Genomic DNA, 18,458 nt, shown 5'->3' with positions numbered 1-18,458 from the left:
ACCTTCTGATCAGCCATGTGATGTGATTGCGTCATCTACAGCAGTCTCTATTGTTTATCATGTGAGTATGGTTGCTGACTGACTGGCTATCTGATAACCTTTATGATAGGAGTCCATTCTCAGCTGGCTACAGTACAAAGTTGTACATAGACTAGAGAAAGTCTACAGAGACTGTCTATACATAGATGCTTTTAGAGGTTCCTAGCAGCAGCTGGGTCCAGATTTAAATGGAAGGCTAGTAGTCATTTTATTTTTGCTGGGGGACCCCTCCTGTGATTGGGGGACTGGTCTATATTTTCACAAGCTTGGCTACTGCTTAACACTTCCAAATTTAAAGCATTAGCTCATCATGTCAACTATGCTAAAAGGCTTCTCTGGAAGAACATAGTGCACATATTTAAAATCAGCAACAGGCCACATGATTAGTAGGTTTTCTAGAATGCAGGATAACTTACAGTGCATTCAGAAAGTATTCAGACCCCTTGACTTTTTCCACATTTTGTTATGTTACTGCCTTATTCTGAAATGGATAAAATAATTCAATCTACACTCAATACCCCATATTGACAAAGCAAAAACAGTTTTTTGTACATTTTTGCAAATGTATTTCAAATAACAAAATGAAATATCACATTTACATAAGTATTCAGACACTTTTGTATGTTTTCTAGAGTGCAGGATAACTTAACCACAGGAGGTTGGTGGCACCTTAATTGGGGAGGATGGGCTCGTGGTAATGGCTGGAGAGGAATCAGTGGAATGGTATCAAATAAACACATGGTTTCCATGTGTTTGATGCCATTCCATGCACTCCATTCCAGCCATTATTGTGAGCCGTCCTCCCCTCAGCAGCCTCCACTGAACTTAACTGTGACTAAATCCCCAATGTCCAACATATACATTCAATGATGAGATGTAAATAGTTATCTATGCAGTATACTTTAACTAACTTCCATTACATCACAGTTGGTGGTATGCATTGCAACTTCACTTCCTCACTGTTGGGGAGAACTATAAACGGTTGACCTGGGCTCATAAATCCAAACAACCGATTGCTCCTGTTAGAGAAGCACAGGCAGACATTCTTTAGTGTAAGTGTCCATTACCTGAGGAGAAAGAGTGATGAGGGAGGACTCAATGTAAGGCAAGATCGTCTAAGCCTGGTAACCTTTGGTTAATTGGACACCACATGCAACAGGAGAGACACATGAAACAGATCTGTTTCAACAAAGACCTTATTTTTATTTTCAAGATTTTATAAGAATCATACAGTCCATGAAATGTGGACATCCTGAGCGAACTAACTACCACACAAGTGTCACCACTTTACAAAAGAGATCCCTTTACAACAGCATTAAATCACATGACATAGTTCCCGATACTGTACATTTCATGAATCCATCTCATCGTTCTAACCTGCAGGTGTGCGAGGTCCACCGAACTCATACTTGCCTTGATATCAATCGTGATCTCATTGGTGTTTTGTAACTATTTCATACCTCTCCATACAATATGCCAACTGTACCAAGAGAAGTAATCTGTACCGAGAGGCATCACCGACAATGTGGGAGTAAGCAAACAAGGTACACAGTAAGTTCCCACATAAATAATAGCCATATACCAGCACACTACTGTATTTATTTATCCTTTATTTAACTAGACAAGTCAGTTAAGAACAAATTCTTATTTACAATGACGGCCTAGGAACAGTGGGTTAACTGCCTTGTTCAGGGGCAGAAGGACAGATTGTTACCTTGTCAGCTCGGGGATTCAATCTAGCAACCTTTCGGTTACTGGACCAACACTAACCCCTAGGCTACCTGCCGCCCCAACATGATAAACCTTACCGAAGCTTGATTCCTTTTCATGCTCTACATGAAAACATCCAGAAAGGTTCGTCTAAAAACTCTGCTCCCGAACAACATAACGGAAACGTCTTCCAAATGTTTCAAAACTTCTGAGACCTCTGAAAACAAAATATATTAGTATAAATACCAACAAGATAATATCTGTGTTCATAATTTACCATCAGACTCGGAATGATTTAAATCTTAGGCCTGAAAAGGCCTTTGTCAAAGAGAGGCGGTACAGGAACTCTGTTCAGGAGGAGAGATGGGCTCTGTCACTTTAAGAGCTGACACCACAGTACTGGCAGACTGTTTGTCTAACTATTTTATCACAGACCAACCCAGCCCTGTTCTGACCTACATTCAACCTCTTACTTTAATAAACAACTCCATTGCTTAATGGACAGGGCAGAACATTTTCCATGTCCATGTTGATATCCAAAAGGCAAGTTATTTATAGCACAAACGGGGGAGCTTTGAAGGCTATACTTGTAATGTAACTTTTCACTCAATATTCTACAGAAACAGATTGGTTAATTAAGTATATTGTTAAGAAATACTGAAAGCTGAGAGATTACTGGTAGCATATCTGAACATGTTCAAATATACACACCCTACTGACCACGAACCAAAGATAAATGGCAGTTTAACCATTGTCGTTATCTGAGTTCACTCCAGTCCAAATCCCTCCGCATTTGAAATGGCAATAGTTAACTTCTGCTTCAGTTCTTTTTTGTTTTTGTATGGTGGCAGGCAGATCTGGTTGAAACATGTGTGAGATATAGGCAACCTGGAAGGAAGAAAATGTCAACGATAAATTCACGTTTGTTCACAGTTGCTGTTCTGTATAAATCAAATGCGACAATAGCAACTGAATAAAGGAGGTCTGCTTTTAGTACATTTCAACATGTTTACAATGAATAAGAAAGAACACAGTGAGGACATCTGCAGTATCTCACCATTCGGTGGAGGCATCAATCTTGGAGATCGTGAAGTTGAGGTCGGCCATTCCTCCCACGGGGACGCGGTCACTTCCTGTTGAGAAGTGGAGCAGCCTTTTCTGGAACTTCAGAGGGAAGCCCAGCACCACGTCCCAGAACGCCCTGACCACGTAGACGGAGCAACACATTAGATTATTTACTTTAAGGTTAGGGTTAGGCACAATCATTAGGACCTACTTTAATTAAATGCACCATCTGGGATATTTCCTGCTGTTCAATGGTCATTTAAAAACTCAGGATTTTGGCTTTAATATCTATAAGACATCAGGCCTTTTACACAATAAATGATATGATGATGGGTTTACAGTACCTAATGGTGGGGTCAGTCTTGCTGTAGCCCTCATACTGGGCTGCCTTCTGCAGAGAGCCCATGTCCAGGTTGGGACTGCCACAGACCAGGATCTCCACCTCCTCTGGCCTCAGTAACTACAACGAGAGGGACATGACACAGAGTCACTATCGCAATAATCTGAAAAACTGTAAAACTGCAGGATATGAAACTACAGGACACAATGGGATTCCAGTGAAACTGCAGGACTTCACAAGACAACCAGTGCTAGTACCATGGGAGTTTGTCCATTAAAACCTGCCTACTGCATGACACAAGACAAGGAGTAACTATGTTGGTCTGAATCATGAATCCCTGTTCATTGACCCAATATTGCACTAAAATGTGCACTTAAATAGAGCAGTGCATGACTATGGTAGTGTCATACATGGATTGTTGTGTCCCACACTGTCTAAAGTATTAATCAGACAAATTATACAAGCATTATCAAGTTGCAAACTTGATACATTTGGCCTCATTTTGCAAACTAAATAGACATAGTTGCATATTTTCTCTGTATTACTCTGTCCTTGACCTACTTTAAGTCCCATACACTCTTCCCAGCTAGCACATTTGGTTCCTTGGATGTTGTGGGAATGTATGTTTTTGGTTTTCCATTGGTTCTGGGAACGAAGCCATAAGTGTCCTGACCGGTAAAGCTGAGGTTCTGAGAACTTTTACTATGGTTCCCTGGATGTTTTCCCGGGAGGTTTTATTCAAGTAAAGAAATAACATTCTGAGAACATGTTTCAATAAGACTTTTAATAACACTGCTAGCTAGGATTACCTGTTTTGAACTCTAAGCACAGATAGGTCACATGGAAATTAATTAGCATTAATCATGCAAACACATACATTTAAAAAGAAAATGTGGCATGGTATCTGTGAGATTTGAACCTTCTGTTCACTAATCATGGAATAGTCCACTGCACCACCAGGATGTTGCTAGAATGCCATGTTTTTTTTACTCATACAAAGCTACTCATGTTAGTCTATTCAAACAGACCCCATTTTAAAGAAAACAATCACTTATTAAGATCAGGTGTGGCCAATTAGTGGGCGTGGCCAACACACCTGAACACACTTAACATGGGAAGAGGCATTGCTCTGATTTCTTGATATCTCAGTCAACCAGACAGGTCCTAGTTTTGTGGCACCTGGAATAATGTCCAGTTGTGTGGTCAGGTGCGGCAAAGAAGCACATAGGCAAATTGCAGTTGGTCCAGAACAGAGCAGCACGTATTTCACTTAGATGTACACAGAGGGCAAATGTCAATGACATGCACGTAAATCTCTCCTGGCTCAAAGTTGAGGAGAGATTGACTGTATCACTATTGGTCTTTGTGCGAGGTGTTGATGTGTAGAAGGTACCGAACTGTCTGTCTGTTCAAGCAAGTTTTGACACTCAGTACCACACGAGACATGCAACCAGAGGTCTCTTCACAGTCCCCAGGTCCAGAACAGAGGCTGGGAAACACACAGTATTAAATAGAGCCATGGCTAAATGAAACTCTCTGCCACCCCAGGTAACTCAAACTAGAAATAAAAACAGATAAAATAACACCTTACGGCATGACAGGTACTGTGATGAGACACGAACCATTTTTATGCATTTTGTATTGTATTATGTATTGTTTTATGCATGTGATACGTGGTTGGGATACGACTGTGAAATGTGGTTGTCTCGCCTGTCTATCTTAAGATGAATGCACTAGCTGAGGGTCGCTCTGGATGGGAAATTCTGCTGAATGGCTAAATTGTCATGTAAATGTAGTGCTATGTATATTTATGTATATTATGTACTTTATTTGTTGTGTTGTTTCCTGTTTCAATCCCAGGAACAGTAGCTGCTGCCTCGAATCCAAATAAATATTAAAAGATAGAGGATAGCGAGAGTTTTGTTGACGCTGAGAATGGAATGTGTATGTTTTTAAATAATATTCTTAGAACTTTCTTTGAATGTTACTAATGTTTTCTTGTGTTTTTTATGGAAAGTTTTCTTAATGTTCAGAGAACATGAATTAAAATAGAACCTGCAGAAAACATTATGCTGAAGTACTGAAAAAATATTGTTTCTTAATGTTCTCTGAACGTTCTGAGAACATGACTTTAAATAGAACCATGAGGAAACCTGCATAAAACATAGTACTAAAATTCCCACCGAAGAAACATATGGTTCTCAGAACGTTATGTGCTATCTGGGTATCCTGCACCGTTCCCAGAACATTGTGGGAAGGTTATATGCCAAATAACTATAGGACAACCACGCTCTCACCAAGCGCAAAGAAACATATGGTTCTCAGAAAGTTGTGTGCTAGCTGGGTTATCACATCATGACTCCACTTTATCCAAACACACCCAGACAGCACTGTCAGGCAGTGCACGCTCTGCAGGAGTGCCTCACAGCAGCACAGTTTCACCTTGTTCATGAAGTGCAAACAGAAATGCAACCTGATGACTAGCTAGAGCAAGCCAAGCCAATGGCAAGATCCAGCTGAGGTATAGAGTTACTGAAGAATCTGGGACAGATCAAACTGTGGTCTGCTACACCTTCTTTCCCCTCTCTCCCCCATTTTCCCTCTCTCCCCTCACCCCACTAGACAGCCAGTGAGTTATTGCTGTCACAGCAGTGTTGCGTAATTAATGCAAGCGTAGACAACCATTGCGTAACTGTATCAAGGAGCTGGTTTGAAAGCCGATTGCATTCACTGGCGTGGGGCCATGTGGGGGCTAAAAGCTGACTTTTCCTACATGTACAGTACATGTTTCTGTCCCACTTTCACTGACCAGCATGAAAATACATGTACAATATGAGCCTGTTCATATGAGCATGCACTGCCTTTGAAAGCTAAGAGGAAAAATCGAATAGATTGTACTAACAGAACAAAAAATAGAAGCAGTACTGAATATATCTAACTACTGGCAAGTTCTATGTTGGTGCTGGTGCAACAAGACCATATTAAGTAGCAAGTCCTACCAAGATTGAAACAGGGATTTTTGTTTTAGTCTCGGTGCAAAAACAAAAAGCTCAGGGACATTTGTCATTTGAGACCCCGTCAAGTTTAGTCATTGCGACAAATGACATAGTATTACTGATTCTGATATTGCACTGCATTGCATTCTGTTGAAAATTACATTCCTGTTCAATTCTGATGGGTTCTGAGTTCTAAATTGAAAATATGAAGTTTCCTTATTCATGTCACTGAGGGAAAGAGGGGAATTTAGACCGTTTACATTCTGTCAGAATATGTTATCTTTGGACATCAGGGATCCTATGGGGAGGAGTGAGGAATTTGGGGCAGAGGTCAGGTCAGATGAAGTAAGGAAGAACAGATATCACTAAGGTTCTATTAGCAATAGAGATGTATTGGCTGTTCAGATGTGTAGGAGACTCAGCATAGGAGAAAGGGTTAAATACCAGTACTTGTGTGAATATGTTTTTGGTCTTATGCAGCTGTAGGACCAATAAACTGTGTGAATAAACTTGGTTTGAGCTTTACTAAGCGTCCAGTTTTTTTTACTCTGTTCATTTAGAACCCAACAATGCATATTAGATTCCTATTTTTGTGTTTCTTTTCAATCTCCATTATCCAAAATGGATAGACTCAGCATGCATGCTAAAATTACTGCACCAGGAAAATAATTGAATGAATGTTTAACTGTGGTTTGTGGTCGGTTCAGCTGTGGCATAAATACCAACTCTGGCATTCAGTGACACGTACAGCAAACAGATAATTGAACAGTCAAATATTTGTTTTTGCAAGTGCAGCAGAGTCCTTGCCCAGACAGATACCAATGACCGCAATACAACAATGAGCGAAATTTCCATCGCTGTCAGTTCATCTGAAAGTTCACTACACTACAGTTAATTGCAGTACCCCAGTGTGTTTTAATCATGTCAATTTGAATTGATTCTAATTGATTGATTACTTGATGTAGTCCAGGGTTACTCAAATACAATTTGAAAAGGTCCAGTCACAGAAATGTCCTAGGTGGAAAAGGTCCGGATTGATATTGACATTTATCAGTGTAGCAAACTCCAACCCCAACACAAGCACTGTCCACGACACACACTGATTACATTGCTCTTGTTGTTGGAGAGAAAATGTTGTAGTTTTGAAGCTTATTTCCTGCAATTCTACACATTTTGCCATGTCTTAATGTGTTCGTATGTTATCTGAGTGACTCAAACATTACAACAAAATTGTATTTTTTGATGGGGACCCGTGGTCCGTACGGGTCTGGATACAGACCATGGCCTGCCTATCAAAGACGGTTGGTGTGGTCCATCTTTCACTCATTGTTAGTTCCACAATATGCCGTTCGGTTTCTGTCATCAGGTCAGCAAGGAAACAGTTAATTAACTAATGGGAAAGCAATTGATAACGGCCAGAGAGAGCCAGATCCTCCCATGTCAAACCATGCAAATCTAACCATAAAGCTGGCCTGGTTCTGCATGAATACAGAAGCTTTGTGGTCTGTCTGATTTATATTCGTGGAAGGACGTCACTCTCGTCATTTATTGTGGTTCCCACGTACACTTTCTATAGGCCACTCATACGAGCCTCCCCCTTATGGCCCAAAGATCCCTGGTTACAGGGTGGAGACAGAGTACACAAAAATCCCTGTTAGGAGGCCTATGTCAAGAGAGGGGGAGGGGAGCTCTGTGAACACATTTAGCAGGCAGCGAGGAACAGTACACTCACTCACACACCCTCATGCACACACAGCCAAGTCCCAACTCCTCATTGCCACTCTGTAAAATGCAAATGCAAAATGGACCTCACGTTTCTCCCTACGCTGCCTAATCAGGAACTTTCTACATGAGTTGAACACTATTGACACTTCAAGCAGGACCAGCTGGCACTGAAATGCAGCACAACAAATGATGTCCTTTCACTTTCAGTGATACACACTAACAAATAATGGTTCTAAATAATACCAGATAGGGGTTATTTGGCTTTTAACCCTAGCAGAACCCTTTTTTGAAGGTTCTAAATGGAACCTGTAAGCTGTTATAACTAACTATTTCCTAAGGTTCTATAAAGAACCATTAAAAAAGTTATATATAGCACCAAAACATGGTTATAACCCTTTTATGTCACACCTTGATCTGTTTCACCTGTCTTTGTGCTTGTCTCCACCCCCCTCCAGGTGTCACCCATCTTCCCCATTATCCCCTGTATATTTATACCTGTGTTCTCTGGTTGTCTGTTGCTAGTTCATTTTGTTTCGTTAAGCCTACCAGCGGTTTTCCCTTGGTCTCTCTCGATTGTTCCTGTTTTCTAGTTTTTCCGGTTTTGACCTTTTCTGCCTGCCCTGACCCTGCTTGCCGCCCTGTACCTTTGCCCCACTTATCTGGATTACTGACCTCTGCCTACCCTGACCGCCGCCCTGTACCTTTGCCCCACCTATCTGGATTACTGACCTCTGCCTGCCCTTGACCTGTCTTTTGCATGCCCCTATTGGATTAATAAACTGTTGTTAATTCGACGTTGTATGCATCTGGGTCTTACCTCAAATGGGATATTTTTGGGGATATATAGAACCCTTTTTTATGGTTCTTTAAAGAACCATTATGGACAATGGTTCTACAGTTTGTCACGCCAATTAGGATTAATTTATTAATTCATTTTGACATTAAAAGTCTTGACATTTTCTTTTTGCAAAAACATTTCTACCCCTTTTTTGTGATATCCAGGACTCGGGAGAGGAGAAGGTCGAGAACCATTGTCACGTCCTGACCATGGAGAGCCCTTGGTTCTCTATGGTATAGTAGGTCAGGGTGTGACTAGGGGCTGTTCTAGGTGTATTATTTCTATGTTGGTGCTCTTGGTATGGTTCCCAATTAGAGGCCGCTGAGGTTCGTTGTCTCTAATTGGGGATCATACTTAAGGGTTCCCTGTTTCCACCTGCTGAGTGGGATATTGTTTTGAGTTAGTGCATGTAGCACCTCTGATGTCACGGTTCGTTGTTTGTTTCTTTTTGTTTGGAAGTTTCGCTTAAATAAATATGTGGAACTTTAATCACGCTGCACCTTGGCCCGTCTCTCCACACATCCGTGACAGAATATCCCACCAACAAAGGACCAAGCAGCGTGAACATGAGGTGAGGAAGTTTTGGACTTGGGAGAACATGAGAGGACCCTTCCTTGGCGGCAGACGGAAGGTTATGAGGGAGGATGGCGACGACGCCGGGGCCACAGAAAGCCCAAGGACAACCCCAAGATTTTTGGGGGGGAGGGCACAAGGGGTGGTCGGTTGAGCCGAGGAGAGTGCCAGAGCCCGAATGGCAAACTCTGGAGGAGCGTGTCATCAGATCACGGCCACAGAAACCCCAAGATGTTTTGGGGGGGAGGGGGCACATGGAGCTGGCGGCTGAGCAGAGGGAAGAGCCAGAGACCACCTGGGAGGAGATAGAGAGGTGGTCGGTCGACCCAAGGAGAGTACCAGAGAATGGAGTTGGCTAGGAGTATGCGGCAACGCAGGCATTAGGAGGAAGGTGTCATCAGTCAGGTGAAACCTGGGCCGGCTCCACGTAACTGGCCTCTAGTGTGCCTCTCCAGTACAGTAAGTCCTGTGTCTCCTCCTCGCACTCTCCCTGAAGTGCGTCTCCCCAGTGCGGTACGTCCTGTGCCTGCTCCTCGCACTCGCCCTGAAGTGCGTGTCACCAGTCCAGAGCATCCGGTGACGGTTCCCCGTCCAGAGCTTCCGGCGACGCTTCCCCGTCCAGAGCTTCCGGCGATGTTTCACAGTCCGGAACATCCTGCGACAGGTCCACAGCCCGGAACCTCCTGCGACGGTCCACAGTCCGAAACCTCCTGCGACAGGTCCACAGCCCGGAACCTCCTGCGACAGGTCCACAGCCCGGAACCTCCTGCGACGGTCCACAGTCCGGAACCTACAGCGACGGTCAAAGGTTTGGAGAGTCCAGGCACGGCGGCCAGTCCCGCTCCATGGCAGGAGCCTTCCTCTGCACCGGTGCCCAGTCCAGGCACGGTGCCCAGTCCAGCTCCATGGCAGGAGCCTTCCTCTGCACCGGTGCCCAGTCCAGACACGGCACCCAGTCCAGCTACATGGCAGGAGCCTTCCTCTGCACCGGTGCCCAGTCCAGCTCCATGGCAGGAGCCTTCCTCTGCACCGGTGCCCAGTCCAGACACGGTGCCCAGTCCAGCTCCATGGCAGAATATTTCCTCTGCGCCAGTGCCCAGTCCAGGCATGGAGTCCAGTCCCGCTCCTTGGCAGGAGCCTTCCTCTGCGCCAGTGCCCAGTCCAGGCATGGAGTCCAGTCCCGCTCCTTGGCAGGAGCCTTCCTCTGCGCCGGTGCCCAGTCCAGGTACGGCGTCCTGTCCCGCTCCAAGGCCGGAGCCCTCCTTGGCGCCGATGCCCACGGCGTTCAGCCCGGCGCCATGGCCGGATCCGGGGTCTGGGCGGGGGCTACAATCTGCACCGGAGCCGCCACCGACACGAATCACCCCCCTACCCTCCCAAGTTGGTTTCAGGTTTTGTGGCCGGACACCGCACCTTTGGGGGGGGTACTGTCATGCCCTGACCATGGAGAGCCCTTGGTTCTCTATGGTATAGTAGGTCAGGGTGTGACTAGGGGCTGTTCTAGGTGTATTATTTCTATGTTGGTGCTCTTGGTATGGTTCCCAATTAGAGGCAGCTGAGGTTCGTTGTCTCTAATTGGGGATCATACTTAAGGGTTCCCTGTTTCCACCTGCTGAGTGGGATATTGTTTTGAGTTAGTGCATGTTGCACCTCTGATGTCACGGTTCGTTGTTTGTTTCTTTTTGTTTGGAAGTTTCGCTTAAATAAATATGTGGAACTTTAATCACGCTGCGCCTTGGTGCGTCTCTCCACACATCCGTGACAGCCATGCATCCTCTGAAACATGACCCTGCCAAGCCACACTGCTTCTTGACACACTGCTCACTAAACCCGGACGCCAGCAGCACCAATGTGTCGGAGGAAACACTGTACAACTGGAAACCGTGTCAGCGTGCATGCACCCGGCCCGCCACAGGACTTGCTATAGCACAATGGGACAAGGACATCCTGGCCGGCTAAACCCTCTCCGAAACCCGGACGATTCTGGGCCAATTGTGCGCCGCCTCATGGGTCTCTCGGTCGCGGCCGGCTGCAACACAGCCTGGGTTCAAACCCGAATCTGTAGTGACGCCTTTAGCACTGGGGTGCAGTGCCTTAGACCACTGTGCCACTCGGGAAGCCCAAAAGTCTTGACATTCTTACCATCAAAGCGTCGGAGGTGCACACACTGTGGAAGCCATAGTAGAAGGTAGTAAACTGCCTGTAAATGGACTTATTCAGCAGGAAATCTACGTACAGCTGGACATACTCTGCAAAGACAAGAATAATCAAACAATCAACTATGAGAGAACAAACAATTGCCACATAGTCTGAAAGGCAGTGTACTGTTAGATATCCCAAGCTACTGCAGGACAGTGATCTTTTCTCTGGCGTCTGTCTACTCCTCACTTACCCTTCCTGTTCTGGTTGGTGACAGGAATCTTATCTCCTCCCGGTTTCAGATTGTAGGACTTGATCACACCTAGTTCTTCCTGTGACACCTACAATGACATTCATCACATTAGTGGAGCGCTTCCCGTGTGCTGTAACAGTATGTATTATGGTGATGTCAAATATATTATGTTTTATAAGTGTTATTGTGTGTAAGAATGTGTGTTTTCCCCACCTGAAAAGTAGTACAGAAGTCCTCCTCCACGTTGCCTTCATAGCTGAGAAGTTCTGCCAGCCCATGAGAAAGATCCTGAAACACAAGATCAAATCTATAAGCATGGCTTTTTATATAGATTGCAACCACTATATGACTTCTTCTTCTTATAAATCTGTGAAGAGGAAAAAAAACATCTTGCCATTTGAAAGTGCCACGGTGGAAACTTCTGCCTCATACAGCACAGAACACTATGTTCATAGAATGTTTTATGGAGGAAAATCTGACTTCATTTCATCATTGATACTTCTAATGACATTGTAAGAACAAACAGCAAGAGCACCATGTAAAGCCTTTACAACTACACAATCTAGAACACATATTGAGGAAACAAAATAACCATTATATGGTGTATGCATGGTACATGATCTGTTGTTGTTGATTTGATTAGGATCCACATTAGTGCCACAAAGAGGAACGTGGGAAAATGACAACTGGTCCAGAACAAGGCAGCACAGTTGGCTCTTAAATGTACACGTAGAGCTAATATGAATCATTTGCATGTCAATCTCTCATGGCTCAAAGTAGAGGAGTGATCGACTTCATCACTACTTGTTTTTGTAAGAAGTTTTGCCATGTTGAATGCACCGAGGTGTCTGTTTAAACTACTAGCACACAGCTCAGACACCCATGCATACCCCACAAGACATGCCACCAGAGGTCTCTTCACAAGTCCAGAACAGACTATGTAAGCCGCACAGTACTATATAGAGCATGACTACATGGAACTATATTCCACATCAAGTAACATACAGTAGCAGTAGAAACAGATAAAAAATATACGTTATGGAACAGCGGGGATTGTGAAGAGACACAAACACAGGCACAGACACACGATAACAAATGGATTTTGTATTGTAGATATGTGGTAGTAGAGTAGTGGCTGAGGGCACACACTTAATGTGTGGTGAAATCTGTTGTGAATGTATTGTAATGTTTTTAAAATGGTATAACTACCTTCATTTTGCTGGACCCCAGGAGGAGTACATGAGAGTACAGCTAATGGGGATCCATAAAAAACACAAATCCAAATCCAAATTAGCCAACGCCAATGGCGACAGGTAGTCTTACTGGGGTCTGCCACTTAACGACAATACATCTTGCAATTACACATACATTATATATATACAAGTATGTGGACACCCCTTCAAATTAGTGGATTCGGCTATTTCAGCCACACCCATTGCTGACAGGTTTATAAAATCTTTGCACACAGTCATGCAATCTCCATTGACAAACATTGTCAGTAGAATGGCCTGACTGAAGAGCTCAGTGACTTTCAACGTGGCACCGTCATAGGATACCACCTTTCCAACAAGTCAGTTCGTCAAATTTCTACCCTGCTAGAGCTGCCCCGGTCAACTGTAAGCGCTGTTACTGTGAAGTGGAAACATCTAGGAGCAACAAAGGCTCAGCCACGAAGTGGTAGGCCACACAAGCTAACAGAATGGGTTCGCCGAGTGCTGAAGCGCGTAAAAAGTTTGTCTTCGGTTTCAACAGCGAGTTCCAAACTGCCTCTGGAAGCATCGTCAGCACAATAACTGTTCGTCTGAAGCTTCATGAAATGGTTTTCAATGGCCATGCGTAATGCCAAGCATCGGTGTAAAGCGAAAACAAGTTCTCTGGAGTGATGAATCACGCATCACCATCTAGCAGTTCGACTGACGAATCTGGGTTTGGCGAAAGGCAGGAGAACGATACCTGTCTGAATGCATAGTGCCAACTATAAAGTTTGGTGGAGGAGGAATAATGGTCTGAGGCAGGTTTTCATGGTTCGGGCTAGGCCCTTTAGTTCCAGTGAAGGGAAATCTTAACACTACAGCATTCAATGACATTATAGACGATTCTGTGCTTCCAACTTTGTGGCAACAGTTTGGGGAAGGCCCTTTCTTGTTTTAGCATGACAATGCCCGATGCACAAAGTGAGGTCAATATAGAAATGGTTTGTCGAGATCGGTGTGGAAGAATTGGACTGGCCTGCACAGCGTCCTGACCTCAACTCCATCCAACACCTTTGGGATGAATTGGAACGCAGACTGCGAGCCAGGCCTAATTGCCCAACATCAGTGCCCGACCTCACTAATGATCTTGTCGCTGTATGGAAACAGGTCCCTGTAGCAATGTTCCAACATCTATTGGAAATCCTTCCCAGTAGAGTGTTTGCTGTTATAGCAGAAAAAGGGAGACCAACTCCATATTAATACCCACAATTTTGGAATGAGATGTTCGACGAGCACGTGTCCACATACTTTTGGTCATGTAGTTTACATGTCAGTACATGCACACAAAAAGTAGGTGTTGTGCCATGCGTGAGGTGTTACTTTATTTGTTTTTTTTTAAAACCAAGTTTGCTGTTCACTTGTGTTCCATGGCTCTGTATAATACTGTACATTTCCTTGAATTTGTTCTGGACCTGGGGACTGTGAAAAGACCCCTGGTGGTATGTCTGGTGGGGTAAGTGTGTGTGTCAGTGCTGTGTTTAAGTTGACTATGCAAACTATTTGGAACATGAATGTGTCTTATAAAAAAAAGACTGATGCAGTCAGTCTTTCCTCAACTCTTAGCCAAGAGAGACTGGCATGCATAGTATTAATATTAGCCCCCTGATTACAGTGAAGAGCAAGCTGCAGCTTAACTACTGTAGCTCCTTCTTTACACCACTTGATTATATATTTTTATTTAACTAGGCAAGTCAGATAAGAACAAATTCTTATTTACAATGACAGCCTAGGAACCGTGGGTAAACTGGTCTAGGAACAGTGGGTAAACTGCCTTGTTCAGCGGCAGAACGACATATTTTTACCTTGTGGGCTCGGGGATTCAATCCAGCAACACTTTCGGTTACTGGCCCAATGCTCTAACCACTAGGCTACCTGTCACCCCATATGACTGGACAATATCAAGATAAGATAAAACTAGAGCCTGCAGGACTTGCTTTGTGGAGTGGGGTGTCTCTTTATCACGGACAGACCTCTCCCCATCTTTACACTACCATTGATTGATATATTTTGACCATGACAGTTTACAATCTAAGGTAACACCAAGTAATTTAGTCTCCTCAACGTGGTCAACAGCCACACCACTCATTACCAGATTCAGCTGAGGTCTAGAACTTAGGGAATGATTTGTACCAAATACAACGACATCACTGTGATTATGCTATTCCGATCCATACCTTAGAACATAGTCACACAAAATACATTTTACAATGCAAACGCAATCATTCGAAGAACAATGACGTGTTTGACGTCAGTGCTGGTCAGTCTTTTTAAAGAACGTGCGGCAGCTTTTTCACTGTCCTCCTCCAATTTAGGAAAAAGTATTCAACAGAGGCCGTTATGTAAGCTAAGACAAGGCCAACTGCCCAGTAAAAACCAACATCTGGCAAGGCTGTGCAGCGCAATGTTTATTAATTTAACTAGGCAAGTCAGTTAAGAACAAATTCTTATTTCTAATGACGGCCTACCCCGGCCAAACCCTTACGACGCTGGGCCAGTTGTGCGCCGCCCAATCTCAGCTGGTTGTGATACAGCCTGGAATCGAACCAGGGTCTGTAGTGACACTGCTAAAACTGAGACACAGTCATTTAGACCGCTGCGCCACTTGGGAGCCCAATGAGATATGATGCATACTGAATAGAAAGCTACACAATTACACCTAAAGAAGATTAATACCAGTCTTAGTGGCAGTAATGTATTGTGTGCATACAAGTAAACAGTATATGATTAACATAGATTTAGTTTGTTTTGAGTTTGTAGAGATTGCAAGTGGCGATGTGCATACATTAGGTTTGAGCGCCCTCTGCTGGTGAATATTGGAAAATGTCAGTACTTCAATCACTTTCAATAGCAACTCAAATATCTACATATTATGTGAAACTACATGATTATATAAGGAAATATTATGTCAACAAAGCATAACATTGATGGCAATTGCAGAACATGTCATGCCACATGAAGTGTATCTCACCTCCCTAACTACAGCTGGCATCATTCAACCCCCCTGATCAATAAAAAACGCTGCCATCACCAGGAGAGCTTCATTAGCAGTGTTAGACTGCTAGGTGTAACATCTGTGGGTAGGAATCTATCACTGGTGCATCTGAGGTGATGGTGGGAGTCCAGCCTGGCATCTCTGAGACCTAGCCAAATCACCCTCATCTCACTTTGGCAGCAGCCACACTGTTATGAGACTGGTGGCAGGGTGAGACTGGGACCGCATTGAGTGTGAACATGGTCGACTATCTCACACTCCTGTGGCGCACGGCACAAACACTTTGACACCATGCGTCAACAAATAGCACAATATATGACTCCCTAAACTACAAGCACATTACTGTCATTATGATGCCTTTATTCCTTCACATATTGTTCAACTATAAGTAGGAACAGGGGCAAATTGGAGTTAATTTTAGCACACTCCATATAACTTCTTAGTCTAGCAACTGTACATACAGTTGAAGTCGGAGGTTTACATTTACCAAAATACATTTAAACTCAGCTTTTCACAATTCCTGACATTTAATCCTAGTAAGAATTCCCTGTCTTAGGTCAGTTAAGATCACTAATTTATTATAAGAATGTGAAATGTCAGAATAATAGTAGAGAGAATTATTAAGAATTATTATTATTAAGAATTTTATTTCTTTCATCACATTCCCAGTGGGTCAGAAGTTTACATACACTCAATTAGTACTTGGTAGCATTGCCTTTAAATTGTTTAACTTGGGTAAAATATTTTGGGTAGCCTTCAACAAGCTTCCCACAATAAGTTGGGTGAATTTTGGCCCATTCCTCCTTACAGAGCTGGGGTAACTGAGTCAGGTTTGTAGGCCTCCTTGCTCACACACGCTTTTTCAGTTCTGCCCACAAATTATCTATAGGATTGAGGTCAGGGCTTTGTGATGGCCACTCTCATTGTGTTTACTTACCTACACAAATAGCTAGCTAAAACAAAGTGTTAATAAGATAAAAAATTAATTTAAAAGATTTACCAGCAAAACAAATAAAAAGACCTTGACTTTGTTGTCCTTAAGCCATTCTACCACAACTTTGGAAGTATGCTTGGGCTCATTGTCCATTTGGAAGACCCATTTGCGACCAAGCTTTAACTTCCTGACTGATGTCTTGAGATGCTGCTTCAATATATCCACATAATTTTCCTTCCTCACAATGCCAACTATTTTGTGAAGTACATCAGTCCCTCCTGCAGCAAATCACTCCCAGAACATGGCACTGCCACCCCCGTACTTCACGGTTGGGATGGTGTTCTTCGGCTTGCAAGCCTCCCCCTTTTTCCTCCAAACATAACGATGGTCATTATGGCCAAACAGTTCTATTTTTCATTCATCAGACCAGAGGACATTTCTCCAAAAAGTACAATTTTTGTCCCCATGTGCAGTTGCAAACCGTAGTCTGGCTTTTTTATGGCGGTTTTGGAGCAGTGGCTTCTTCCATGCTGAGTGGCCTTTCAGGTTATGTCGACATAGGACTCGTTTTACTGTGGATATAGATACTTTTGTACCTGTTTCCTCCAGCATCTTCACAAGGCCATTTTCTGTTGTTCTGGGATTGATTTGCACTCTTCGCACCAAAGTACCTTCATCTCTAGGAGACGGAACGCATCTTCTTCCTGAGCGAAATTCAACTTAGTTTATGTAAACTTCTGACCCACTGGAATTGTGATACTGTGAATTATTAGTGAAATAATCTGTCTATAAACAATTGTTGGAAAAAATACTTGTGTCATGCATGAAGTAGATGTTCTTACCGACTTGCCAAAACTATAGTTAGTTTAGAAGAAATTTGTGTATGTAGACTTCAACTGTACATCCATATTCATATACTGTACAAATCAACACTCTACACCCATCAGAGAAAATCTTAATCATTCTAAAATGTCCTCTCATAAGCATCACGTCCATTCATTTGATTGTAGAAATAATTATCCTTAAACAGAGGAGTACTTTGCAAGTATAGAAATGTTTCTTTGACCACTGCAATCAATATTCTTGTACTTGTGATCGTTAGGAGGAGAGTGCAGTGTAATGGGAAATAACGCTAGTGAGAGTCACAGCTTGTGTTGTGTACATACAGGCATGACCTGCTGCAGGTCGTCCAGGGTGAGGGTCGCCATGCCAACGGGGAGATCGAGGTCACACGGCACCACGGGCGAGGTCAGCAGCTTTTTGTAGACACAGGGTGGGAAGCTGATGTCCAGAGTGATGCTGTTGTAGACGGCCAGTCCCATGAGCTGACACATATCAAGTTGAGGGTGTATCAAAGTCTATGGTAAGGCGGTAATCACAGATCCTTTGTAAAAGAAAGCAATTACCTTCCAACACCAAATGACTCAGGGTTATCATTAAGAGAACTCATATACTCCACTAGAAGAACAGATTAAAATGTGGTTAGTTATATTCCTTGAATGTAGCATAGCAGTATTGTGCTCCTGAGTTCTTCATACTTCGTAACAATGACAGCATTTTATACTAGCTTCACAGACCCTGCAGCGTGTGGTAATGATCAC

The 18,458-nt window shown here is 43.4% G+C and overlaps 1 protein-coding gene across 2 annotated transcripts in view; it reads right to left on the bottom strand.

The window, feature by feature from the left end:
- Window positions 1–1,217: 1,217 nt before the first annotated feature.
- LOC115106370 (probable E3 ubiquitin-protein ligase HECTD2) overlaps window positions 1,218–18,458 on the bottom strand; it is a 35,609-nt gene continuing 18,368 nt past the window's right edge. For both annotated transcript variants that reach the window (XM_029629031.2, XM_029629032.2), the window contains exons 15-21: window positions 18,024–18,182; window positions 11,892–11,966; window positions 11,679–11,766; window positions 11,429–11,535; window positions 3,159–3,274; window positions 2,807–2,950; window positions 1,218–2,637 (exon numbers count right to left, since the gene is read on the bottom strand). In XM_029629031.2, the coding sequence (XP_029484891.1) occupies window positions 2,517–2,637; window positions 2,807–2,950; window positions 3,159–3,274; window positions 11,429–11,535; window positions 11,679–11,766; window positions 11,892–11,966; window positions 18,024–18,182 (810 nt within the window). In that variant the 3' untranslated portion in view covers window positions 1,218–2,516. The remainder of the gene's footprint in view (window positions 2,638–2,806; window positions 2,951–3,158; window positions 3,275–11,428; window positions 11,536–11,678; window positions 11,767–11,891; window positions 11,967–18,023; window positions 18,183–18,458) is intronic.

The sequence above is a fragment of the Oncorhynchus nerka genome, linkage group LG23, assembly GCF_034236695.1.
Source record: "Oncorhynchus nerka isolate Pitt River linkage group LG23, Oner_Uvic_2.0, whole genome shotgun sequence".
Lineage (NCBI taxonomy): Eukaryota > Metazoa > Chordata > Actinopteri > Salmoniformes > Salmonidae > Oncorhynchus > Oncorhynchus nerka.
Note: the sequence above shows the minus strand (reverse complement) of the source record. Positions and strands in the feature narration are given on the sequence as shown.